This window comes from Vulpes lagopus, chromosome 3, assembly GCF_018345385.1.
Source record: "Vulpes lagopus strain Blue_001 chromosome 3, ASM1834538v1, whole genome shotgun sequence".
Lineage (NCBI taxonomy): Eukaryota > Metazoa > Chordata > Mammalia > Carnivora > Canidae > Vulpes > Vulpes lagopus.
The window spans coordinates 63,983,161-64,010,099 of record NC_054826.1 but is presented as its reverse complement, the minus strand read 5'-3'; the positions used below and the strand labels follow the sequence as shown (position 1 = coordinate 64,010,099).

General features: G+C 40.9%; 1 protein-coding gene and 1 pseudogene across 4 annotated transcripts in view; one reads left to right on the top strand and one right to left on the bottom strand.

The window, feature by feature from the left end:
• The first annotated feature begins 8,930 nt into the window (after positions 1-8,930).
• VCL (vinculin) overlaps positions 8,931-26,939 on the top strand; it is a 114,197-nt gene continuing 96,188 nt past the window's right edge. Inside the window, exon 1 of one of the 4 annotated variants that reach the window (XM_041748681.1) lies at positions 8,931-9,306. In XM_041748681.1, coding sequence (XP_041604615.1) covers positions 9,139-9,306 — 168 coding nt within the window. In that variant the 5' untranslated portion in view covers positions 8,931-9,138. The remainder of the gene's footprint in view (positions 9,307-26,939) is intronic. The other 3 variants (XM_041748682.1, XM_041748683.1, XM_041748684.1) reach the window with 3 other exon arrangements.
• LOC121487225 lies at positions 15,846-17,481 on the bottom strand (annotated as a pseudogene).

The following is a 26,939-nucleotide window of genomic DNA, read 5'->3' as shown; positions in this document are numbered from 1 at the left end:
TGGGATTCGATCCCAGGTCTCCAGGATGGCGCCCTGGGCCAAAGGCAGGTGCTAAACCACTGCGCCACCCAGGGATCCCAACCAAGAAGATTTTTAAATGAACTATGATTCTTGCACACTTTAAATGTAATATGGCTATAAGCTAACCACAAATATCAAGTTTTGAAGAATATTCAATGTCATGCGCATATGTTCTTGATATAATAATGTTGAGGTGAAAATAGCAGGAATAAAAGTTGAACATTATACTTTAAAAGGGTGAATTTTATGGTGTGTAAATTATCTCAGTAAAAATTTGTATGAGAAAAAAATGAACACACACATAAAAATATATATGAGCAGAAAAAAGGCTGAAAGGGAATATATTAAAATGTTATTAGTAGTTATCTCTGGGAGTTGAAATTTTACATAATTTTTAATAGCCTTCTTTGTAGCTTTCTCACACAATGCAGAAGGTTAAGGTGCAATAAAAAAATGAGAACATGGAAAAAGTGTGAAGCTGAAAGTGATTTAAATCCACATTGAATTTTTAAAAAACTGGTCAAAAGGGAGAAGAGCAGGATCATAAGGTAGTTCTATTTTTGAGGAACCTCACTTCTGTTTTCCATAATGCCTGTACCAGTTTACATTCCCAATAGTGAATAAGGATTCACTTTTCTCCACATCCTCTCCAACACTTACTATTTTTTGACTTTTTGATAATAGCCATCCTAACAGATGTCAAGTGATATCTCAATGTGGTTTTGATTTGCATTTCCCTGATTTTTAGTGTGTTGAGCACATTTTTATATACTTGTTGGCCGCTTGGATGTCTTCTTTAGAAAATGCAATCCCACTTCTGGGTATTTATATAAAAGAAATAAAATGTAGTTCTTGAAGAGATGTCTGTACTCTCACGTTCATTGCAGCATTATTCACAATAGTCAAAACACGGAACAATTTAAGTGCTTGTCAAAGAGAAAAGAAAACGTGGTATACGTATATAGTGGAATATTATTCACCTTTAACAAAGAAATAAATTCTTTCATTTGTGACAACATGGATGAACTTAGAGAACATGATGCTGAATGAAAGATAAGGATAAAACACTACACAAAGATAAAATACTACACGATATGTAGAATCTAAATAAGTTGAACTCAGAAACAGTAGAAGGGGTGTGGGAATAAAAGGAACGTATAAGGAATATAGTCATTGATATTGTAATGATGTGGTATGGTGGCAGATGGTAGCTATACTTGCGGTGAGCATAGCATAATGTATAAACTTGTGAGTCACTGTGTTGTATACCTGAAACGAATGTGACATTGTGTGTCAACTACACTCAAATTTTAAAACTTAAACAAAAAGAAAAAGAAAAGAAATAAGACTGAATGCCAGGGTGTGTGTGGGGGAAGTGAGAGAAATGGGGAGATGTTTGTCAAAGGGTACAAACTCTAGGTTATAAGATGAATAAGTTCTAGAGGCCAGTCACAGCCTGGTGACTATAGTTAGTAATAATTTATTGTATACTTGACATTTTCTAAGAAAGTAGATCTTAAGTATTCTCACACACAGGAAAAATGTAACTACATGAGATGATGATTGTGTGAAATAGCTTGATTGTGGTAATCATTTCACAGTGTATATTGTATCAAAATCTTATGTCATACACTTATATATGTGTGTATATGTGTATATTAAGTTTTGTTAATCACACCTCAATGAAATAGGTGGTAAAAAAGAAAAGAAGAGAAAATCCACGTTCTTTTCCTTTTTTTCTTTATTCATTATTCATGAGAGACACAGAGAGAGAGAGAGAGAGAGAGAGAGAGTCAAAGACACGCAGAGGGAGAAGCAGGATCCAAGCAGGGAGCCTGACGTGGGACTCGATCCCAGGTCTCCAGGATCACGCCCTGGGTCGAAGGTGGCACTAAACTGTTGAGCCACCCGGGGTGCCCTCCATGTTGTCTTCAAAGTGATGGAGGAAGTGGTTGTGGTTTTGGGTGGGGGTGGAGGGCGGGATTTAGTGTTCATGTAGCATTTAGGGAAGAAAAGGAAGAAGTACTAATTAAGCTGTTGTGTGGTTCTGATGTGGGGACAGTGTGGGGAAGAGGATGATGAGATGGTCTGAGCAGAGATGGTACATCTGTGCGACCTGAGGGATGCAGCGTGTGTGTGTTTGTGTTTGTGTGTAAGTTATAGATTTACTCATGTGGGTGGGAAGTCTACTAGAAAGTATTGAGAAGCTAAAGCCAATCCTTAGGCACACGATTTAGGTAGAGCAGTCCAAAAACGAATCAGGAAGAGAGAACAGAAACTAAACAAATAAATACAACCATATACAGAAGACTCAGATTTTATGTTCACCTCCTTCCTTGATTCAAATTTCCACAAACTGTATTTGTACTGACAGTTGCTACTGTGTCTCAATTTCCCAGTCTGTGTAATAAAAGAGAGCTGTGCTTCTTGTTTTCCACCTATCTCAGAAAACTGCTGTGGACTGAGAACAATCTGAAATTTCCCATGCCACGGGGCACTGTGTAAAATAATTCCCACCATCAAAAACTATTCCTCAATTATTTTTAACTGAGAAATGCTAAATTTTTACTTATCTTACAAGGTTCCCTATCATTAGTGGCCTGAGGCTAATTATACAGCAGAGCGATGCTAAGCTGGCTGCAACCACGAGAAAAAGTCATACAGTCCTTAACCTCTGTAAGTCATAGTCTTGTGGAAATTTACCTTTTTGATCCTACCTTTGAGCTGTGTGAACATTCACTTTCATCCGATGACAGTCATCCCTATCATCCAAAGTCTCACTTTCAGGGTTTCGGTTATCCATAATCACCTGTGGCCCTGAAGCAGCTGGTCTTCCTTGAAAATGGCAGAAGTTTGAGAGTCCCCTGCGCTTCATCACAGTGCCTGTCATTCACCTCGTTTGACCCATCACCTAGGCATCTGATCATCAACCAGCATCACAAGAGGAAAGGCGAATATTGTACAGTAAGATGTTTTGAGAGAAAGACCACATTTACAAACTTTTATTGCAGTATGTTGTTATAATTGTTCTATTTTTAAAGAATTTTTAAAGATTTTATTTATTTATTCATGGTAGAGAGAGAGAGAGAGAGAGGCAGAGGCACAGGCAGAGGGAGAAGCAGGCTCCATGCACGAAGCCCGATGCGGGACTCGATCCTGGGACTCCAGGATCATGCCCTGGGCCAAAGGCAGGCACCAAACTGCTGAGCCAGGGATCCCCTAATTGTTCTATTTTATTGTTAGTTATTATTGTTAATCTCTTACTGTGCCTAATTTATAAACTAAATCTTATCATAGGTATGTATGTGTAGGAAAAAACAGTGTAAATAGGTAGAGTTCGATACTATCTGCAGTTTCAGGCATCCACTGGGAGTCTTGGAATGTATTCTCCATGAGTAAGGGTAGACTATTATACTTTAACCACTGTCCCAGAACATGCTTCCACCTCCAGGCCTTATTCTAGAATATTTGCCTCTTGACTGCTTACCCAAATATTCTTCCTTTGAAACCAGATTTAGTTCCACTGTCCCATAAACTCTTTAGTATCCTTAGACCCATGGTGATCTCTTCTTGGTTGGTACATGACCACATGGTCTTCATTACATTTTCTGTGACTCAGTTTCATGATGGTTCTTAGTCCAGTGCTGGCTGTGAATTGACCTTGGTTAATGCTTTTCTTGTGCTGACTATGAGCTAAGCCCTTTGTATTAAAAAAGGACCAAAAAGATTATTATTCCTGTTTCAGAGATGAGTCAGTTTGGAATAGTGTGGCTAAATGCTCAGCTATAAATCTGGGGTTCTATTCCTGTGGAGAAAGAACAGAACAAATATTGGGGACATCTAGCAGTCTCTATAATAGACAGGAGAGAAATGTATAATTGGTCATGTGATAAAAGGGCAATTGTGAAAAGTGTTATGAAGGAAGAAAGATTTGTATAAATAGTTTATGCCAGGGAGTCATATAGAAAGGACTAGAAGTGGGCTTTGAAGGTAGACACATTAGTATTCTATTGCTATGTAACAAATGCCTCATAGCCCTCATGTATTATCTCGCAGTTGTAAAGGTCAGATGTTCATCCTGCATGGTGTAGCTGGGTTCAATGCTCAGTATCACAGTCTGAAATCAAGATGTCAGATGGACTGAGCTCTTGTCTGGGGGTTCTGGGGGAAAATCTGTTTCAGGATCATTCTTCTTGTTGGAAGAATTTAGTTCCTTGCAGCTGTGAGGCTGAAGTCCACGTTTCCCTGCTGTCAGCCAGGGTCCACTCATAGCTCCTAGACGCTGCCTGCACTCTTTGACATGTGGCCTCCTGCATCTTTAATTCAGCGACAGCTTGTTAAATCCTTCTTGTGGTTCTAATTTTTACCTTCTTCTTCTTCTGTGACCAGCTGAAGAAAACTCTGCTTTAAAGGGGCTGATGGGGGCAGCCCCGGTGGCTCAGCGGTTTAGGGCCGCCTTCAGTCTGGGGTGTGATCCTGGAGACCTGGGATCAAGTCCCAGTTCGGGCTCCCTGCATGGAGCCTTCTTCCCCCTCTGCCTCTCTTTCGTTCTCTCTCTCTGCATCTCTCATGAATAAATGAATAAATGAATAAATAAATAATCTTTAAAAATATATATAAAGGGGCTACTGGGATTAGGTCAGACTTGTCTGGATAATGTCCCCTATTTTAAGGTCACCCATAATAGCACCATGGAGGTAAAATCCATTACATTTGCAGTCTTGTGGATTATACCAGGGATAGAAAATCTAGGCAGACATCTTAGAATTTCCCCTACCACAGTGGGCAAGATTAGAGAGGCAGAGAGATCTTTCTAGTTGGGAAAGAAATGTAGGCAAAAGCTCCAAAGGGAAACTCTACCAGTAATTTTTGGAGATTGTGATTATATCTCCTGTGACTGCTCCAGTAACCATAGCAGCTCCCTTTCACAAAGGATCTCCTAGGTGCTTTGCACAAACTCATTTACCAACCCTCTCGTCGGCTCTATAAGGGTGGAATTATTTTACTTCTTACAAGGGAAGAAATTCAGGCAGAGAGAAGAAAAGCCATCTGCCAGAGTTCTGTCCCAATCAAATTGTAAAGTTGGGATTATGGTTCAATCCCAAGTACGGTTCACACTCCAAATTTGTGCTCTTTGAGCTATTTAACCCACTTGCCTGTGCATCTGGGCAGGAATGCAGAAGACAGAGAGGTTGGTCTGAGCCCAGACTGTGGAGGGCATTGATGTTAACATTCATTAAAAGGTGCCATGGAAGATTTTAGAGGATGTGTGGAAGGAAGATGTGTGCTCATGGATGTGTGTACATGGATGTTCGCAAGGAGGGGGACAGACACGGACATGGATGTGGATAGAGGGGAGCACTGGCCTGCATGTGCCATGTGGTATTTTAGGGAGGCTAATATGGTTAGCCTGGAGGTAAGAACAATATATTTCAGTGAGAAGACTAGTGCATGATTAAGCCTCTGAATCTTGCTGCTGATTTGCAGGAAATACACAGGACAGAAGAATGTGTTAAACTGCACATAAGGTATATAATCATCGACCTGGAGGCAGAGTAAAGATTACAGAAAAAGGACTGTACATAATTCCATTGCCCAAATATTACTAATGTGAAATAATAAGCAGAGAAAACAGCTTTGGTAGCTGTGGTGGGCTAGACAAAAAGTTCATTTGTTTTGATGAGAGGGTTTCTGAGAGATAAGGTGGTTTCTGAGAACTCTTTAGTAATTAAGAGTCCATTGTGGTCAGACTTGGGTTACCAGCTGTGAACTAAGGCCGGGATCACAGGCCAGGATGTCCAGTCGATGTAGTCACACAAGCTCTGATCTCCGAAGAGCTTCACATTTGAGGTCTAATGCTCTGTAGTCCCTGTCTTGATTTTTTGTTTTTTAAGATTTTATTTATTTATTCATGAGAGACACAGGGAGAGAGAGAAGCAGAGGGAGAAGCAGGCTCCATGCAAGGAGCCCGATGTGGGACTCAATCCTGGGACTCCAGGATCATGCCCTGGGCCAAAGGCAGGCACATAACCGCTGAGCCACCCAGGGATCCCCTCTGTCTTGATTTTTAACAATTTTATCTTCGAGTTTTTATTTTAGAAGTCCAATGGGACCGTGGAGCATGCACCAGGGGTTTGGTGCTGCAGATTTGTATGGTCCTGCCTCTCACCATCTCCTTCAGATGGGTTTTAGGCTGCCTGCTCCCCCAACATCTTGGTCCCCTAACCCCACCCGGGTAGCCTCCCCTTCCTGTCCCCACTGCTGTCCAGTGATCCCAGCTGGGTTCTGCTTTGTCCTGGGCAGGGTTCCGAGTGTGCTCTCCATAGTGACAAGGGGTGAGGCATCGTAGTGGCCGTTCCCAACTCAAGCTCCCGGTACCACCGTAGGTTTGGGGGTTGTTAAGGGGCAGTGGGCCTCTTTCTCTCCCTTGATTCAGTTACTGAGCAAGCCTCAGTGTGGAGGGAAAGAAGTCTTTTGTGGTCACGCATCTGCTGTGGGTTGTAGAGGAAGGCCTGTGGGAAGGAGAAATGCCTGGCTTGGCTTCCTTGCCTCTAGCTGGGAACAGTATGTCAGTTTGGCAGCTGGCAGGAGGGGGCTCCAGGCAGCCAGTGGGTTGCGTGGGCCCCCAAGTTCTTGTGGGGGTTCTGTCTTCACATCAAAGGTATCTCGCTGATCAGGTAATGTGACATTAAATAATAAATAAAAAAAATACCATTACAAGTTGAGAGAGAGGCTGCAAAGAAGGGAATAAACCTTATATTTTAGTATCTTTAAAAAAAATGATTTACTTATTTATTTTAGAGGCGGGGAGGGGCAGAGGGAGAAGGAGAGAGGGTCTCCAGCAGATACTATGCTGAGTGCAAGCCCGAGGCAGAGCTTGATCTCACAACCCTGAGATCACAACCTGAGCTGAAACCAAAAATCGGATGCTTAACCGACTGTGCCACCCAGGTGCCCCATTTTAGTGTCTTTAACAGCAGTTTTCCCCGCTCATTGAACAAGGGGATCCACATTTTCATTTTGTACTGGGTCCCACAAATTGGGTAGCTTGACCCTTTGTGAAATTTTATTTTATTTTTTTATTTTTTTTATTTTTTAAATTTTTATTTATTTATGATAGTCACACACACACACACACACACACACAGAGAGAGAGAGAGAGAGAGAGAGAGAGAGGCAGAGACACAGGCAGAGGGAGAAGCAGGCTCCATGCACCAGGAGCCGGACGTGGGACTCCATCCCGGGTCTGCAGGATCGCGCCCTGGGCCAAAGGCAGGCGCCAAACCGCTGCGCCACCCAGGGATCCCCCTTTGTGAAATTTTAGATAAACTACAGAGTTCAGATTCTTCATCTGTAAAATGGGGGAGAATAAAAAAGTACACTGCATATACCTGAATTTGAATAAGGGTTTTTCCAGTGCCTGGAACTTCTAGTGTACTAAACAAATGTGAGCTTAAAATAGATAATGAATTCCACTGCCTGTAAGGATATGGAAGCAGTAACAAGAAAGTGAAGGTATCATGAGAAGGAAAAGTGCAGGATTTGGCAGCATGTACAGCAGAAACAGGGGATCTGTATTACCAGACAAAAAATAATTTCAAAAACTGAATAAGCCAGGGGTGCCTGGGTGGCATCAGATTCTTGATTTCAGCTCAGGTCATGGTCTCTGGGTTGAGATCCTAGGGGCTCCTTGCCCCCTAATCATCAGGAGTCTGCTGGAGACTCTTCTTCCTCTGCCCCTCCCCACGGCTCTGTCTCCATCTCTCTTAAATAAATCTTAAAAAAAAAAAAAAGTTGCACGGGACAACACACCCATAGTTTAGCCTCTTGCAAAATGTGGGACTTTGAGAAATATTTTCATTTGACTTGAGGATCTTCAGCTTGGACATATTAGTGCAAGTGTTACCTTGGCATGGGAAAGCTTGGGCAAAAGAGAATTTGAGATAAGGAAGATATTCACCAGATGCTGTACACAAAGTGCGCCATGAAAGGATCAGTAATTTGGTCATATCAAAATGCAAAATGTATATACTTTTTCATTTTCACTTGGGCTTTCTGGGTATCCTAGATACCTAGGTGCCCTAGATAAAGACAGGTGCACAATACAGAGGCAAGTACAATGATGTTCATGCAGAAACGTTTTTGTTTTTTTTTTTTTAAATTCTGAAAACCAGAACTCAACCTGAATGCCCATTCCTAGGAAATCGGTCATATAAATGGTTTGATTTCACGCAACGGAATACCACGCAGCCGTCACCAAAGAATGAAGTAGATCCATATCCATCAATGGTGAATGAGAACCAGGGGGTTTTAATTAAGGGGGGAAGTATCAAATTCCAGGAAGTGTCTAATCCCACTACTTAGAAGACACTTACGAACAAGAAAACGACTAGGCAAGCCTAGAAGGCTGCACCCTGAGCTGCTGACCCTGACCATCCCCCAGGAAGGGAGCCGGTGGGGTGCGTGCGAATGAATGGGACACTCATGCTTCTCTATGCACTTCTGTTGTCCTAATGTTCTACCCCAAACACTTCCATGTGTTACTGAGAGGAAGCGGAGAGATTATTTCGAGGGCGTCGTGCAGAGGGAAAAGTTGAGGAGGGGGCGGGGAGACCCGGGGTCTGGACACTCCTGCGCCTGGGGAGGTGAGGAGACCCCGCCCCGCTGAGGTGATTCTGCAGAGGGGCGGAGCTCTGCGGAGCCCGGGCGGGAGGCGGCTCCTGGGGGCGGGGCCCCGGCTCCACCGCTCGCTCCGCTCCCACCATGCCCTTATAAGGAGCGCCCCGCGTTAGGGCTCCGGAATCCGGTCGCAATCCCTGCGGCGCAGCCCCAATCCCAGGCCCCTCCCTTGGGAATGGGGGCGGGGCGGGGTCTGGGCGGCGCGGGGGCGGGGGCGGAGCAGCTCGACGCGGGGCCAATAGAAGCGGCGGCCCCGGTCTGAGCGGTGCTGCCATTGGGTGCGGCGACGCGAGGGGGCGGGGCGCCCGCGGGGCTGGTTACGCCGAGGGAAGCCCGGACTCCGTAGTTGCTGCTCGCAGTCGGTCTTCCCGCGGGTCCCCGGCCCCGCCGTTCCCAGTTCTCTGTAGCCCGCGGTCCGCCGCCCCGCTCGCCGCCGCGATGCCGGTGTTTCATACGCGCACGATCGAGAGCATCTTGGAGCCGGTGGCGCAGCAGATCTCGCACCTGGTGATCATGCACGAGGAAGGCGAGGTGGACGGCAAAGCCATCCCTGACCTCACCGCGCCCGTGGCCGCCGTGCAGGCGGCCGTCAGCAACCTTGTCCGGGTGAGCGCGCAGGGCCTGGGGTGGGAGCGGGGTCAGGAGACGTCCCAGTGGCTCCCCTTCGCCGGCTCGCTGCCTGTGGCTTTGCGCGTGGGCTCCGGAGCCAGGTGGCCATGGGTTCGAATCCCGACTCCTCTGCTCTGTGACCTTGAGCGAGCCCCCAAGCTTCGGGGTGCCTCAGTTTCTTCAATCTGTAAAATGGGGGCAGTCGTAATAATGCCTGCCTTGCGGGTGTATTGTGAAGATTCAGCGAGGTGGTATTTGTAAAGTGCCCAGCGCAGCGTGTACGACCCATGGTAGGCGCTCAGTAAATGTGAGTTGTTAGGGTGTCTGATGGCCCCTTTCACCCAGCCGGCCGTCGCCCCTCACGTTGACAGCCTTGCTCTGAACCCGTTTAGGCCTCCCGGGTCTGGCCTAGGGGCTGGCGCGCTCTGCTACGGATTCCCCGCCTTTCCTTCCAGGGATTCTTCTTTGAGCCGCGTTGTTCACCTTTCTAATACCTCGGTCCCTCGCCCTGAGACCCGCCGCACGCACCACCCTTCCCCCGCGCTCCGGAGTCTGGCTCTTTTGTCCACTCGTCTTCCTGGCCACTCGTCTCCCGGCCTCCTCCTCCCTTTCCTAGGCATTTCCACTTCTGCTCACACCTCTGGCACTCTCACCCCCCCCCCCGCCCCCCGGCTAATTTCTATATATTTCTTTATGCAATAATTCATGACCGTAAGCCCTCTTTCCTCTTTCGTTTCACCCAGCCGCCTTTCATTTTTCTGCCCTCCCGTGGAGATTTCCACCTGGCTTTACCTGCTGTCAAACGGCGTCCTCCCCCTGGGGCCTTTCCAGCCTCGGGGGCCCTCCTCCTCGGCCCCTCCTCCTGGCAGGAAGCAAGATGGAGTGCTGGGAGAGGCCTGTGGACTCTGGATCTGCGGCCCCTGCCGGAGAGAGGGACGGGGCGTCTCCTCCCCAGCCCACAACTTTCGTGGGTGGCTGAGTGGCCTGCAGACCCCTGGAGCGCACAGCTGTGACTAATAACTTAGGTGGTTCCTAGGGGAGGCGGAGCTCCCTCCCCAAGTGGAAGAAGAGGCGCTGTGACCAGGCTCCTAACACTCCCCTGACTAATATCACACTTTCTTTCCCACTCTGGGTGGGTGACTCAGACCGCTGCTGCTTGTGAGGGACAACTTTGGAAAAAGTTCATGCTGCTCCTCCAGCGAGCCGTGTAAATAGTGTGTTGTCAGGGGAGTTGGCAGGTTGGGAGGCAAGCTGTGGGTCTGGGTGGGGCTTGGGTTACTTATCTGATCAGAGCCCTAAATACACTCCAGGGGCACCTTAGCTGCTTGAAAGTCTTCCTCAGCCTTTGGGGGCCCTTCTGGGGCAGTTGGAGAGACTGATAATTAGGAACATGGGGGGGGGGGGAGCTCTACTGACCAAATTCCCCTTCTTCCTTCTGTATAGATTAAGTAAGAATCTATTCAGTAGGAACACTGTATTCATTCAGAATATCTAGTTCTACATTGTTCTTGTTCTTTTTATAACTAATTTTAATCTAAGACTCCAGAGTACATTCTTATGTAGTGTTGTCTAACATGGCTGCATTCCAGGGCTCCATTTTTCAACAAATAGGAAACAATGTAAAGAGACAGGGTAATAGTGTCCCTCCATGGAGTACTTCAGGAAATGAAATCTTAAAACCACATGTTGCTCTTGGAACAGAGCTAGTTTAGTCTAGGGGTTGATATCTGGTTAGGCTATTTAGAGAAAAGTTATTTATGAGCGTCATTGCATGAATTAATAAGAATTGAATGTTGCGTAGGGAGCATTGTAATAAATCAGTGGTTCTCAGGTTGAGGTGTGTATCAGAATCACTGGTGGGGCTTCTTAGTAATAAAGATGTCCAACTCCCATCTCAGACTTAACTGAGGAGCTCAAGGCCTTTGTATTTGTATTTTTTAAAGATTTTACTTATTTATTCATGGGAGACACAGAGAAAGAGGCAGAGACTTAGAGGGAGAAGCAGGCTCCTTGCAGGGAGCCTGGATCCCAGGCCCTTAGGATCATGACTTGAGCCATAGGCAGACACTCAGCCACTGAGCCACCCAGGTGTCCCAAGGCCTTTGTATTTTTATTCTATTTTTTAAAAGATTTTATTTATTCATGAGACACACACACACACACACACACACACACACACACACACACAGAGAGATAGAGAGAGAGAGAGGCAGAGACACAGGCAGAGGGAGAAAGTAGGCTCCATGCAGGGAGCCTGACGTGGGACTTGATCCCGGGTCTCTAGGATCAGGCCCTGGACTGAAGGCGGCGCTAAACCGCTGAGCCACCAGGCAGCCTGGCCTTTGTATTTTTAAAAAGCTCCATAGGTGGTTGTGATATATGCTTTATTAGGAAACACTGCAAAGACATTGTGAGACAAATACAGAAAAAGTAAGGCTAGTCAGGAGCTGGAAAAAAAATTACATATAGTTACATCCCAGTACATACCAAAAAAGGGACTTGGGATTGGTGGTAGATCTGAATTAGCAGAGAGAAAGTTGGGAAGATGGTGCTGATAGTCAATAATGAACAAAGGTACTGGTAAGTCATTTCCAGGTTACAACAACTATATTGTCTGGACTAGCTCAGAAAGTCAGTTGGAGAGAAATTAGAGACGAAGTCAGCATATGACATATGGACAGTTTAACAGAGGCCTTATCTAATAAGATGAACAAAGACTGTGGGAGGGAGACTTGATAGATTGTGTTCTCTGGAGGCCAGAGGACCTACCTACAGCTTGGAATCTCAGTGCCAGTTGTGGCCGTTATATATATGCTACTGACTATTCTGCTGGATTATGTACATGTGTCAAATTCCCAACTAGGTTGTATCTGGAGGACAGGCTTCATTTGATATTTCTTTATGTGCTCCCCAGTACCTACCCTGGGCACACAGGATGGCCCAATAAGTATTGCTGAGGGAAAGAAGAAACTGTGGGAAGAAGGATAAATTGGGAGACCTTTTAAAATGGTTGGTCATGGGATCCCTGGGTGGCTCAGTGGTTTGGCACCTGCCTTGGGTCCAGGGCGTGATCCTGGAGTCCCAGGATTGAGTCCCACGTTGGGTTCCCTGCGTGGAGCCTGCTTCTCCCTCTGCCTGTGTCTCTGCCTTTCTCTCTCTCTCTCTCTGTTGTCTCTCATGAATAAATAAAATCTTAAAAAAAAAAAAAAGGTTGGTCATGAAGATAATGAAGCTCTGGACTTTGGGTGCGGCAGGGAAAATGGAGAAGGAATTAATTAGAAATATAGTAGAAGAGTTAGTAGAACTTGATAATAGACTTCCCAGGTTTTGTTAGGAAAAAAATATGTGGTGTTATTGTAAAATAATGAAACTGATTTTTGAACAAATATTATAGAACTTATATAATTCGGGTTTCTTTCAGTTGCCTTGGGAAGTTACATTTTTATTCCTACATATTTACATATTTATTATTTTTATAACTAATTTTAATTTAAGACTCCAGAATACATTCTTAGGTAGTGTTGTGTAACATGGCTGCATTCCAGGCCCTACTATTTTATGTACCATTCTTGAGTCTAAGTGATCTTTGTATAATTCCAAAATTAAAGTTTACCAGAGAAAGGTGAAATTCTCAATTGTTAAGCATAGTCATTCATTTATCAAATAGGTATTTATTGAGGCCCCCTTTTAAGGTCAGAGCAGTAAGTATGATTCTAGGCAAAATAAGTTACTGGATTGAAAGTGCTAAGTGACTCTAAGGCAGTGAAATATTCTGGAAGTTCAGAGGAAGGTGAGGTTACTTTTGATGGGAGAATCCAGAAGGCTTCCTGGAGGATGTAACATTTGAGACAGGTGGGATTTGATTTAAAGATGTGGTAAGGAAGGCATTACAAGTGGAAAGATCTACTCAAACCAAGGCATAGAATTATTGAGAATCTGAGGACCAAGTTTTGACTTAGGGCATCATTAAGTTGACTGCATTTGGAGGGGCAAGACTCATTTGGATTTGTAAATTCATGTATATTTGTTTAACAAATGTAGTCTGGTCACTTAATATACATACCTTATCGCAACTGAGTCATCACTTTTATTACACGCTCAGGGAGGGGTAGGATGGGAATATTTATTTACATGTCCTTTGTTCAACTCGGGATCCTGGACAAGACCATTTTTTAAAAACAGTTTTGTTGAGATTTAATTCACATACCATACAATTCCCCCATGTAAAGTATACAGTTGTTTTTGTAATATATTAACAGAGTTGTGTAACCATCACTACAATCTAATTTTAAGAAATCCATGTCCCCTCAAGAAGAAACCTTGTACCCATTAGCAGTTACTCATTCTCTCCTGGTCCCCCACCTTCCCAGTCCTAGGCAACCACCAGTCTAGTTTCTGTGTCTATGGATTTGCCTATTCTGGACATTTTGTGTTAATGGAATCATAACATATGTGGTCTTTTGTATCTGACTTCTTTCATTTTGCATAATGTTTTCAAGGTTCGTCCATAGTTTGTTTGTATCAGAACTTCATTCCTTTTTGTTGCTGAATAATATTCCATTGTATGGAATAAGGCCATTTGAAACAGAGTGATTCTAATGCAATAATAAAACAAGAAAGGGGGTCTAAGAGAAAGAAGGGTGGGAAAGGAAAAATAGAGGAGAGGTAAGAAGTTCCAAGGGTGGGATGCTGTGAGCAGTGTGAAAAAGTCAGAAGTCTTAGACTGTCTTGTAGCATGGTATATAAATTTTCCTTTTTTTCTGTTGAAGTGGCCCATGACAATCTGTTGGTCTCTGTGACCCTGCAGTTGTGATAGTTTTATTAATGGGGTTTCAGACTCTTTGCCTTCTCCATTGCGTCTGAGGGCATGTGTTGTAACCACTCCTTGGGCTCATGAAATATTTATTTTGGGAGTTTTTGTGGCCTTGACTTTTATGAGCCTCACCCATATATCATGCCCTCTTGAAACCAGCTCTGGTACAAATAGCGGCTTTGTCTTTACTTTAACCTGATAGATGGGAAAGACTGTTCTGCTCTTAAAAAGAGATCAGTGGTTTTGTCATTTGCAAATGATCAATATTAGTGTCTGAAATTATTTTTGCTTTAACTTTTTCTTTTTTTGGTTGATGTTAGATTTATTTCACGTAAAATCAATAACAACAGGGGTGCTTGGCTAGCCCAGTTGAAAGAGCATGTGACTCTTGATCTCAGGGTTGTTGAGTTTGAGCTCCATGTTGCCTGTAGAGATAACTTTGAAAAAAACAATCTCAAGAGATAATTAAATACAATGAAAACAATGGTGATAGGCCTGTGGGTGAATTTTGTTAAAAAATATTTTCCTGTATTTTCCAAATTTAAAATGAGCATGTAATTCCTACATTAAGGAAGAAATTAATAAAGTGAATAATAAGAATAGTTGTCTCATCCTTTATAGTTAATAAAATACTTTTTAAAAAAGATTTTATTTATTTATTCATGAGACACAGAGAGAGAGAGAGAGAGAGAGAGAGAGTGAAAGAGAGGCAGAGACACAGGCAGAGGGAGAAGCAGGCTCCATGCAGGGAACCTGACGTGGGACTCGATCCTGGGTCTCCAGGATCACACCCTGGGCTGAAGGCAGCGCTAAACCCCTGAGCCACCCGGGCTGCCCAATAAAATACTTTCATATACAATATCATGGTAATCCCTTAAGGTAGATACTTTGATGGTCCCAGTTTTACAGATGAGTATACTGTAGATCAGTGAAATTAATCTGCTGACAGTGGCACAGTTAGTTAGTAGTAGAGCTTGAACCCAAACAGTTTTTCTTACTCTGTATCCTTTGCTTTCTCTACTGCACTATTCTGTGTCCACTTAGAGCAAGATTGTTAAATATCAGTGGACATTTTCCACCTAGAATCTGAAGCAACAAGAATGCCTTTAGTCATAGAGTTTCCATGTGTCCTGAGCCTGGCAAGGTTATCTGTTTAAAGCCTGGCTTTGGTATGGCCTGCACAAAGGGCCTATATGAAAGGAATGATGTGAAGGTAGGGTTCTGTTTCACAGCAACATTCAATTTTGTGGCATTTCTTTAGGAAAAAAGTAAGAGTAGTTACAGATCATCATAGAAGTATTTATGTCTGCAAAACAAATAAAGGCTTTTTACAGTATATATGGCTGCTCAGCTTGAAAGCCTGTTAGAACTAATAGTATTTAAAGTACTTTTATAGGATTTCTGTATTTACATAGTATTTAAGGCAATCATGAAGTTTCATTTGAAAAATGAAAAACTTTGGATCAAAAGAGATAAATGAATGGGTCAGATTGTGAACTTTGCTCCAATAATACTTAACATTTACTCATGCGATTGAGAGAACAGAAGAATTTTGAAGATTATAATGTTTCTACAACTATGTTTTTAATTTTAGTAGAGCCCCAGTTTAAATATTTGTTTAAGGGGCACCTGGGTGGCTCAGTTGTTTAAGCATTCTGGCTTCTGTTCAGGTCATGATCCTGGTCTCCTGGGATCAAGCCCCACACACCATCTCTCTCTCTCTCTCTCCCTCTCCCTCTCAAGTAAATAAAATCTTAAAAAAAAAAAATTTGTTTATATATCTACACATTCAAAAGTGAATTTTTCTTTTTTTTTCTTCACAGTTTTCATAAAGGTCTATTTCATTATTGGTGGGTAGTGCATTTAACAGTTAAATGTATATTAAATAATGTATAGGTGACTGCAGGACTGCAGTATTGGTAACTAGATAACCAGTTCAACTAGAAACCAGCTAACAAGTAACTGTCTAAATATTTAAAATATAGCTCTTGTTTAGATCATCCTTTGTTTTGATCACCTTCTTGGGTGGGAAAAAAGCCTGCTGGTCACACTGGAAATATATTAAGGCCAAATCTTCTGATATCCATTCCCAGAGGTTTCTTTCAGCTGGATTAAGCCTCCACTTCTAGGGCAAGCCCAAGTTTGTGGCCTCCAGCATTAATGCTTTTCTTGTCTACCAGAACAGACAGTGTAAGCTTGACACCAGGCCTCAGAGTCTGAGTGTAGCCCACTCCAGTTAAACTAGAGTTACTGACTTTTGCAGAAATGGAAGCAGTGGGATCCAACTGGTACTTGGTTGCAGTGGCAAAGAGAGTGCATATGGTACCTGATGTCCAAGCAAGGTTTACTGAAGTGTCAAGATCTTCACATATTTTCTGATAAATTGATCCTCCAAATTCTGGCCCATCAGTGACATGAATGTCTAATTGGAAGTCCCCAGTCCTGTAGCTTACTGCAAGGTTATTTCTTTCTTTCTTTCTTTTTTTTTTAAAATAATATCCAGAGTTCACTAGATTTTTCTTTTCTTTTCTTTTTTTTTAAGATTTTATTTATTCATGATAGACACACGCAGAGAGAGAGAGAGAGGCAGAGACACAGGCAGAGGGAGAAGCAGGCAAGGAGCCTGATGTGGGACTCGATCCCGGGACTCCAGGATCACGCCCAGGCACTAAACCACTTAGCCACCCAGCCATCCCCTGCAAGGTTATTTCTTGTCAGCTTTGATTGGCACTGTCAGAAGTCATCTGGTAGCAAGCTAGCCCTCATAACCAAAGACGACTGAACCATAGATTGCAGGTCCAGCAAAATCAAAGTCAACATCACAACCAAAGTTTATACACTCCCTCTTGTAAGAAGACTTGATTTTACTACTTTTCCATGTTTGGTGAAAATGTGGTATCAAATGTCAGTTTCAAATCTTGGCTAATCTGGTCTTCAGTTGTGATTTCTGTTCCCAGAGTGTTATCAGTGTTCTGTTTCTGTGAAAGTCGTACCCACACCATTTATATTTGGTCTCCACGGTTCCAGTCACTTTACCAGTATCTGTATTAGATGAACCCGACGTTGAGATTTCCACAACCACTGCATAACTTTGTTTTCACATCCAGTTTCACCAACCCCAAACCATATCCTTTGTTGAAAATATCTCTGGCAGCTTTGTCAAGGTCAGCATAGATGGAGGAATACACAGTGGCCCTGCAGCTCTGTAGAGCGCCATGGCGAGGCCACAGGAAGAAGTGATCTGTGGGCAAAGTTGAGCTTTTCTTAAGGGTTTTATAAATAACACCAGTGTAACTCTAAGTGGACAAGATAAAAGTGATTGTGTAAAAGGAAAAGTCTTGAGCTATTAAACACAGTATCTTAAGTTGGCTCCTTCTGTTATAGTCCACGAGTAAGGGCAGCATTAAGGGAACTGCTTTTATGGGGATGGGACTTAATTGGTTTTCAATATTTATTTCTTATATATTTGTTAAAAAAGGAGTTTGGTCATTTTATATACTTATTTAATTACTAGTTATTTATATACTGATAAAATACTTATGCTTTATATGTATCACAACTGAGAGAGTCTTATTATTCCTTATCTTTTACTGCAGTTCAGCATAGTTCAGCATATATATACGGTCCTGAGACATTCACCATACTTGATCAGTGTTTATTTTCTCCACTAGATTGTGGATTTCTCAGTGGCCGGGATCACATCTGTTGGAGTAATTACTTTATTTCCAGTGTCAGGCTATGACCATACATGTACAAATATATATATTTTACTAAATGAACATATATGTAGTATTTGCTTTTTATGTGCAAAATATTGTAATAGAAATTTTGTGAATGAATATTCATTCTCAGCTTTTAAACATCTGATATAGCTGAATTTGAATATTCTCATTGAGTTTATTGTGGGCCTTGTCTGAAACAAGTAGAATATATACTAAGAGGAAGGAATGAATGGCTAACTGCCCATTGGTTGAGATAACAAAAGTGTTCAGGCTATTTTGGGTTGTGGATCTCTGTTTCAGAGCTATTTCAACTACACAGGCCATTTACTAAATTCATAATGTGAGAATATGTTCCTATCTGAAAGAGGCATTGGGATCTTGCATTCTTTTAAAATTAGAAGTGTCTTTTTAAAGTTTAACAATTTAGACCAGGTGTTGATACATTATTTGGAGTCCTGCTGGTTACAGTGTAGTATCAGTATGATACTCTGAGTCATGAATTCCTTATTAACAGATCTTCACTTCCTTGAACCATGTGGCAGGAGAAAAAGATTATCACAAAGTTGAACTTTCTCTTTTTTGCCTTTTCACTTATCTGGCCCAGTCTTTTTGTTGAACCTTGTCATGGTCATGACAGTGGGTGTATTTTTACCTAATAAGCCAGCATTAGAGCAGTATCAAAAGAAGTAGCAGTCCTTAATGAGCAAATGTCAGAGATTAGTTGGTATCACAGCAGAGTTTCTTTCTAGAATAATGCTATCTACGCTCAATATTCTTGCTGAGGAAGGGTCATTCAATCACCTCATGTTGTTTTTGGGCAGATCTGCCCTTACACCTTCTCTTATAGACAGGACTAAAAGGAGAAAACATAAATTTCAGCCTTGACTTTTTAAAGCTTCAGCAGCCTTCAGTGCTGTAGTATAAATACCTCAAAGAGAGGCTTAAGGAGTAAAGTTTGAATATGTAATAAGGCTCTGAAACACCCGGAGAAAAAAGTTGATGTATTGGAGGTAGGGTCTCCCATTGGAGGCTTTTATCTGTCTTCTTATACGTTGTAATCGGAACTGTAGAATTCTTGCAATAGGTGTTTGGCATATTGGCCCACAGAATTAAGTACAGGTAACAGAAGTTTTGAATGATCAAGGTGGCTGCTTCTCTGTCTTTTTTAGCCATTTTAGTACTTAAATAGTTTTCATTGGGAATGGTTATGGAGGGGAAGACTGTCTTATTTGTTTTTTCTTTTAAAAACGGCTTATTAAAAAAAACCATAAAAACAGTTTATTTATTTGAGATGGGGATACAGAAGGAGGCGGAGAGAGAATCCTCAAGCAGCTCCCTGCTGAGCATGGAGCCCTTTGCAGGGCTTGATCCCATGACCTTGAGATCATCACTTTAGAGATCATCCCACGACCCTGAGATTATGACCATCCTCCAAAATCAGGAGCCAATGCCAAACTTAGGCGCCTCCTCCCACTTCCATTTTTTCTTGGTAATTTATTAGAGAAGGAGGTTGAGATTAATGTGTAGCTAGGGAATTTTTGTTCATTTGTATTTTTTCATATTTAATGTATTATATCCTTCAAATAACAGTATGAATAATATTGAATATACTGTTATGCTGAGCCTTCATAGTCTTACAAAAGAACACAATTTTTCTTGTCATAAAAGTGTTACATTTTTATTGTTGAAGTTTAGAAAATCTGTATTTAGTCAGTCTTCTCTCAGTTTTCTCAGCCTTTTTTAGTCTATTTGAACTTAATTTGTCTTTCTTTTTTTTTCTTTCTCTACTCCAATTTTGTATTTCCCTAGATATAAATGGAAACTAAATAATATGTATATAGATACACCAGTTCTTATCCTTTTTGACCATTTAAAAAACTCCCAAACCCTTTAACTCACTTTCCTGTTTAAAATTTTGCAAAGAAAAAAAAAAAAAAAGAATTTGCAAAGAAAGTGAGGAGACCAGCTGATACAATATTACAAGATTTTGTCATGTGCAGTTTAAGAAGTCATGATGTACTTGTTGGAATGACATGACTTCAAGATAATGGAGAGGTCCTAATCTAATCTAGGTTAGATTAGAACTTCTAATCTTTACATGCTTATTAAAGATTTGGGGGCTTTAGTCTGATTAAATCTGTTTAGGTATGTGCATTATGTGTGCAAAGAGATAGGTAGAGTATGATAGAGTAATAGATAAAAGGAGACTTGGATAATTAGATATAGGAAGTTGGGGATTTGTTGCCTTCTTTCCAGTACCTTGGTAGATTTTCGTGTCCTCCTCTGTTGGATCATCAGTCTTTGATGATTGATTTGTGTTTTTTCTTTCCCCTCCTTTTCCCATTTCATTGGGGTCTCTCCCTTTTACACTGTTGATTTCTGGAGGGGAAGGACTGGGCTATAATATTGATACTTTTGGTACTGTTCCTGGGACTGGGAGGTCCCTTGTTCATGGTATTCCTTCCATAAGCGTGTTGTGCTTTGATACTTGCTATCTCAGCTCGTCATTCTGATGAAGATAGTTCATTATCTCTTGCCTCCTTTGGAAGGCATGGTGATTCTCTTTCCCTGCCCTCTCATGTTGCTATTACAAATGGCTATGTAGTCACAGAGAGAAACAAAGATTCATAAATGACATTATATTGTGTTGTTACATATTTGGACTTTCAGAGTCCAAAAAATTTTATGTCACTTCTATTAGAAGTCACCTCATTGGATTGGTAGGAATGTGGGATATATGTGTGTACAGAGGATGAGAGGTAGTGAATCTTAGAACTAAAAATGTTTTACAAATATTGTTAAGGTGCAGAAAATAGAGTCTTTGGCCCTTAGAGAATTTCCCACTGATAAGATTTCCAGTTGAGTGACTTTTAAGAGAAAAGTGGCTGAATATCATCATAGCTGGCTACAATCCAAGTAAAAGTGATTCCTTCTTTTGAAATAAGTTTAACTTATTCCCACAAGTAAGCTTTCTGTGAAGGAAGAGAAATAGTACCTGTGTTCTTAGAGTTGGGAGGTTAGGGACTTCTATTATCTAGCTCCCTATATTTCAAGCCTTCTTTTTTTCTCTAATCCATCTCTGAAGAATGGCTCATCTTTTATCTCTAAGACAGACAACATGTTTTTATTCATACAATTAAAGTAGATAAGGATATATGGATGGGAATATAATTCTTACATAGAAAAAAATTGAGACTACTAACACTTAAATTTCTTATCCTACACTTCTCTGGCCTCAAGTTGTTAACATACAGATGAAATTTATAATATTTTTTTTAAAGATTATTTATTCATGAGACACACAGAGAGAGAGAGAGGCAGAGACACAGGCAGAGGGAGAAGCAGGCTCCATGCAAGGAGCCTGATGTGGGACTCGAACTTGGGAATCTGGGATCACACCCTGAGTCAAAGGCAGGTGCTCAACTGCTGAGCCACTCAGGTGCCCCTGAAATTTATAACTTATAAAAGATTTATCTTATCCACATCCACTCCACTAGTGAAGTTGTTTGCAGAATTTAAGTTATTCATTTTATAAGGTTGTGCACTAGTACTGGGAATACTTTATTCTTTGGAGCCATGGAGAAAATTAGAGTGGGCCAGCAGCAGAATGAACAGGTGGTGGGCCTCATAGTGAGGAAAGACCTTTGAGCATTGACCTGAGCTGCCATCTTCATGTGGTACTCTAGGCACACTGGGTTTTCATTTCCTCTAAAATGCAGTGCTATTCCTCTGCCTGAACTACTCTTCAGTACTTCTTTATTTGGGTAATTTCTATTAGTCCTCAACTTCCATTTTAAATGTCAATGTTTTAGGAACACTTTCCCTGACTTTATCTCTAAAACTAAGTTTAGGTCTGCCTATCATATGATTAGTATATTTTTTCCCTTCTTTTGCTTATCACAGTTATAAGTAATTATTTGTATGATAATTACTTGTTTAACATCTTTCTCCCCCCTAAAGCCCTAAGGGGCAAATATTGGTTCTGCTGTGTTTGCCACTGAATTTTAAGCAGCCATCATAGTGCTTTTTGGCACGTAGTAGAATCTTGAAAAACATTTGTTGAGTGAATGAATGGGAAGAGCATTTACTGCTTCCCTACCAAAACTTTTTTATGCTTTTTTGGAAAAATATGTATCATGCTGTGGGTGAATCTTGGTGAAATTTAACTGCCAATTAGGAAAGTAGCTGTAAATTGTTGCTTAGTACAAGGCATTTCGTGTAGTAGGACCATCCAATTCCTATTTCTTGAGTGAATAAATTCTAGGCATGAAGTCCTAGAGTACAGATGAGAATAATCCTACTAACACAGGAATATGCAGAATTTGTAAGTGTAAATAAACATATATCATGGATTTGAAATTCTCTATTAGTTTTATTTTTATTTATTTATTTTTTTCTCTATTAGTTTTAATCCTTTGCAAATAAACAGAACAGACAACTTTGGCATAATGCATCTAGTATGAGTTAGCAAATACCGAAGTCAGACTTTAGATATAGATACAAGGTAAATCAGCATACAAACATGACAAGGATCTTGGGGGGCAGTAGTAGTAGTAGTAGTAAAGTCTCCAGAGCTAAACTCCTTGGGTTCAAATCCCACTATTGATTGACACATTTGAGGTATGTAAATTGGAAAAATTATTTAATCTCTTTCTCATGGTCCTCTGTAAAGCAAAGCTAACCACAATACTACCTGACTCATCATGTATTTTTGTGAGTATTAATGAGTTCATAAAAATGGTTAGAACTATGCCTGACATGTAGTTGAGAGCTCAGTGACTGTTAGATATATTAATATATTTTCCATGGTATTTAAGTCATATTTTAAATGTTACTCTAATGAAAAGGCAGTGTTCGTTTTTTTTTTTTTTTAAATGTCTTAGCATAACTTCTAACTTTTGCTTAGCAAGGCAAAGTGCCAGTGAAAGCTTTCAGTAGAATTCCATATGTTGTGGAATATACAGTTTTACCAACTGTGGGGAAAATATCACTCACAGTTTAGGTGCATGAGCTTTAGACTGCCATTTTCCCATGATTAAAATCAAACATATGAATTTTTGATTGATATTTCCTTTGGTGCAATAATAAGGGGAAAAGCATATATAAGTATATATATAGCTTCCCCCCAAGTTTAGAAATAAGAAAAGGGACTTAGGATTTGATGTTTTACCCCAAGCCTTGATTGTCTTATTTTCTAAAAAAAGAAAAACTTGAAGGGATAGTCATCCATTCACTAAAATAATAAGATGGAATCAGCCTTCCAGGTAGAGTTGAGAAGTATAATCCATTTGTGAAATAGAATTCATTTAATTCTGGAACAGCCAAACTAATGTAACAAATATGTAATGACTACATACATACTGTGCTATATACTAAGGGGGCTTAGTATCTCATGTCTGAAAGGAGGGCTAGAATTTCAAATATCCTATCAACATGAGAGTAAAGAGATGAACATGATGGTCACACTACTAGTTTGGAAGGTATACCTATTATTTCTAGTCTTAACAGTGGTTTTCTGGAAAATTTTTAACATGTATGGTTAACTTCAAAGTCTTAAATTAGTTGGCATTTTTACTGTCTACCTGAGTAATATGAAAATTGTAAAATACCTCTAGTTCCATTGTCCATTTATATATGGTTGTCTAAGATTTTGTTTCTGTTTTCTTTTTTCACCCCATAAATTAGATACTATTGTTGTCTTACACTGTTGCTTTTTTCCCCATTTACTCACATTTATGATTTTCTTTGTGATATAAGAAAAATGATGAATAGATCTTTCTTCTAGGTATATCTCTCTACTTCCTGTAGTCCACCCTATATGAATATCTTTAATGGGGTTTTTGGGTAGTATACACTCTAAGTTTTTATTTGTTTAAAATACCTTTCTTTGTCTTCTTTTTTGAAAGATAATTTCATTAGAGAAACAAATCAGGGCTGATAGTAATTTTTTTCCAGCACTTCGAAAATATTATTCCAGTGTTTCTGCATTCAAATCAGCCATTGATCTAATTATTGTTTTGCTATACATTATGATTTTCTCCCTGGGGGTTTTAAGACCTTGTTTATTATCTTTCCTGGGTTGTTTTTTTTTTTTTTTTTTTGGCTCCCTGATTTTTGAGGATTGATTTCTTTTATCAATCCAGAGAATTCTTACACTTTGAATTTTTTAATTCAAAAAGAATCTCTTTGAATTTTAATCTTTTCCCTCATTTTATTATTTCCCTTGGAAACTCTGGTGAGAAAAATGTACTTTCTCACTCTGTCCATCATAACCCTTCACAGTTTATATTTTTCTTTTTTTTTAAAAAATATTTTATTTATTTATTCATGAGAGACGCAGAGACACAGGCAGAGGGAGAAGCAGGCTCCATGCAGGGAGCCCGACGTGGGACTCGATCCAGGGTCTCCAGGATCATGCCCTGGGCTGAAGGCGGCGCTAAACCGCGGAGCCACCCAGGGATCTGCAGTTTATATTTTTCATTTGGTAATTTATTCTGCCCATCCAGTGTGCTAATTCTCAAGCAGCTGTGTCTCGTATGTCATTTAGTCCATCTACTGAGTTTTTAATTTAAATGACAGTATTAAAAAAAAATAAAATAAATGATAGTATTTTTTACTTCTAGAACTGTTTATATCTTTTTCAAAATCTGCTTGCAGTTTTGATAGTCTCTTGTTCTTTCACCAGACTTTTTAAAGATTATTTATTCATGAGAGACAGGGAGAGAGAGGCAGAGGCATAGGCAGAGGGAGAAGCAGGTTCCCTGTGGGGGGCCTGATGCGGAACTCTATCCCAGGACCTGGGATCACCACCTGAGCCGAAGGCAGATGCTCAACCACTGAGCCACCCAGGTGCCCCTCATCAGACCTTTTAAAAAAGATTGTATTCTCTCTCACTCTCTCTCTCTCTCTCTTTTTTTTTTTTTTTGGTTTGATAAAAAATATGTTGGGAGTGTAGAAACTATAATAGCTAATACCAGGATGAGAATAGAAAGGTACTTTTGAAATCTAAAGAAATGCCAAGATAATATTGCTGTCTTGAGATTGTAGAAGTCTCTGATTATTTTCTTTTTTTTTCTTTAATTTTTAAAAAAGATTTTATTTATTTGAGAAAGAGAGTGCACCAGCAGAGAGGCAGAGAGATAAGTCGACTCCCCACTGAGCATGGAGCAGGACACAGGGTTTGATCCTAGGACTCAGAGATTACTACCTGAGACGAATTCAGATGCTTAACTGACTGAGCCATCCAGGAGCCCCTTCTTTAATTTTTTTTTTTTTATTGCAGTAAAATGATACATAATGTAGAAATTACCATTTTAACTATTTTTAAGTGTACAGTTCTGTCATGAAGTATTGTGTCATGAGGTATTGTTGTGTCATCATTACCACCTTCTGCCTTTAGAACCTTTTCATTGCCCCCAGCTGAAACTCTGTATCCATTAAATCCTAACTTCTCATTTTTCACTCCCCTGAGTCCCTGACTACAACTCTATTTCTATAATTTTGAGTTTGACTTCTCTAGGTAACTCCTATAAGTAGAATCATGCAGTATTTGTCCTTTTATGACTGGTTTATTTTACTTAGCTTAATATCTTTCAAGGTTCACCCATGTTGTAGCTTATGTCAGAATTTCCTTTCTAAGGCTAAATAATATTCCATTGTACGTACTGCATTTTGCTTATCCGTTCATCCATTAAGAGACTCTTCAGTTCCTTTTTTATGTCTACTGTGAATAATGCTGCTATTTCCTCACTCTTGTATTGTTTTCTGAGGTCTGGACTTTGTCCCTGAGGAGTAGAATCTTCTCATGGACTCAGTCAGGTAAGACTATGAACTTAGCCTCTGATTGCAAAGAGCAAACACGTAATCAAATCAGACCAAAGGCTCTTTTGCACAATATGGCAGGAAGACTGGAGGGGAAATTCATTCTGTCTTAGAGAGCCAGTATTGAAGCATGAAGCAGTTTGCCAGCCAGAGAAAAATGTGAAAGCTTTTGTGCAGGGCAAATGCAAAGATACAGAGTATGAATGAACAGTTAGGGAGTGGAGCAGCTTTAGTAATGAGACTAGTAACGTAGATTTTGCTAGTTTGGGAAGGGACTTAGGTATTAATGAATAACTAAAAAAAACAAAAACAAAAACAAAAACTCCAAACAAACAACCCAACTTTAATTTTTGAATAAGTAAAAAATTCACCTGGTTCAAAAAAATTTTTTTTAAAATATTTTATTTATTTATTCATGAGAGACATACAGAGACAGGCAGAGACTCCTTGCAGGGAGCCTGATACAGGACTCAGTCCCAGGACCCAGGGATCATGCCCTGAGCCAAAAGACAGACACTCAACCACTGAGCCACCCAGGTGTCCCTATGTACCCAGTATTTATCACAAAGCCAGATGTGGGACTTGATCCTAGGACTCCGGGATCACTGCCTGAGCCAAAGGCAGATGCTCAACCCCTGAGCCACCCAGGTGTCCCATGGTTCAAAACATTTTAAAAAGTATTTTATATTTATTAATTTGAGAGCAAATGAGGAAGTGATGAATAGGGAGGGGAGAGGCAGAGGGAGAGGGAGAAGCAGGAAGCCTGATGCGAGGCTCAATTCCAGGACCCAAAGATCACTCCCTGAGCCAAAGGCAGATATCTGCTCAACCCCTGAGCCACCCAGGCGTTCTATGGTTCAAAATATTTTATTTTATTTTATTTTATTTTATTTTATTTTATTTTATTTTATTTTATTTTATTTTATTTCATTTCATTTTATTTTATTTATGTATTTATTTAAAAAAATTTTTTTTAAGATTTTATTCATTCATGAGAGACCCACAGAGAGAGAGGCAGAGACAGAGGCAGAGGGAGAAGCAGGCTCCATGCGGGGAGCCCAATGTGGGACTCAATCCCGGGTCTCCAGGATCATACCCCGGGCTGACGGCGGCGCTAAACTGCTAAGCCACCGGGGCTGCCCTGGTTCAAAATATTTTAAAAAAGATTTCATATGTATTTATTTGAGAGCAAGCGAGCAAGTGATGAGTGGGGAGGGGAGAGGCAGAGGGAGAGGGAGAGGCAGGGAGCCTGATGTGAGGCTCAATTCTAGGAC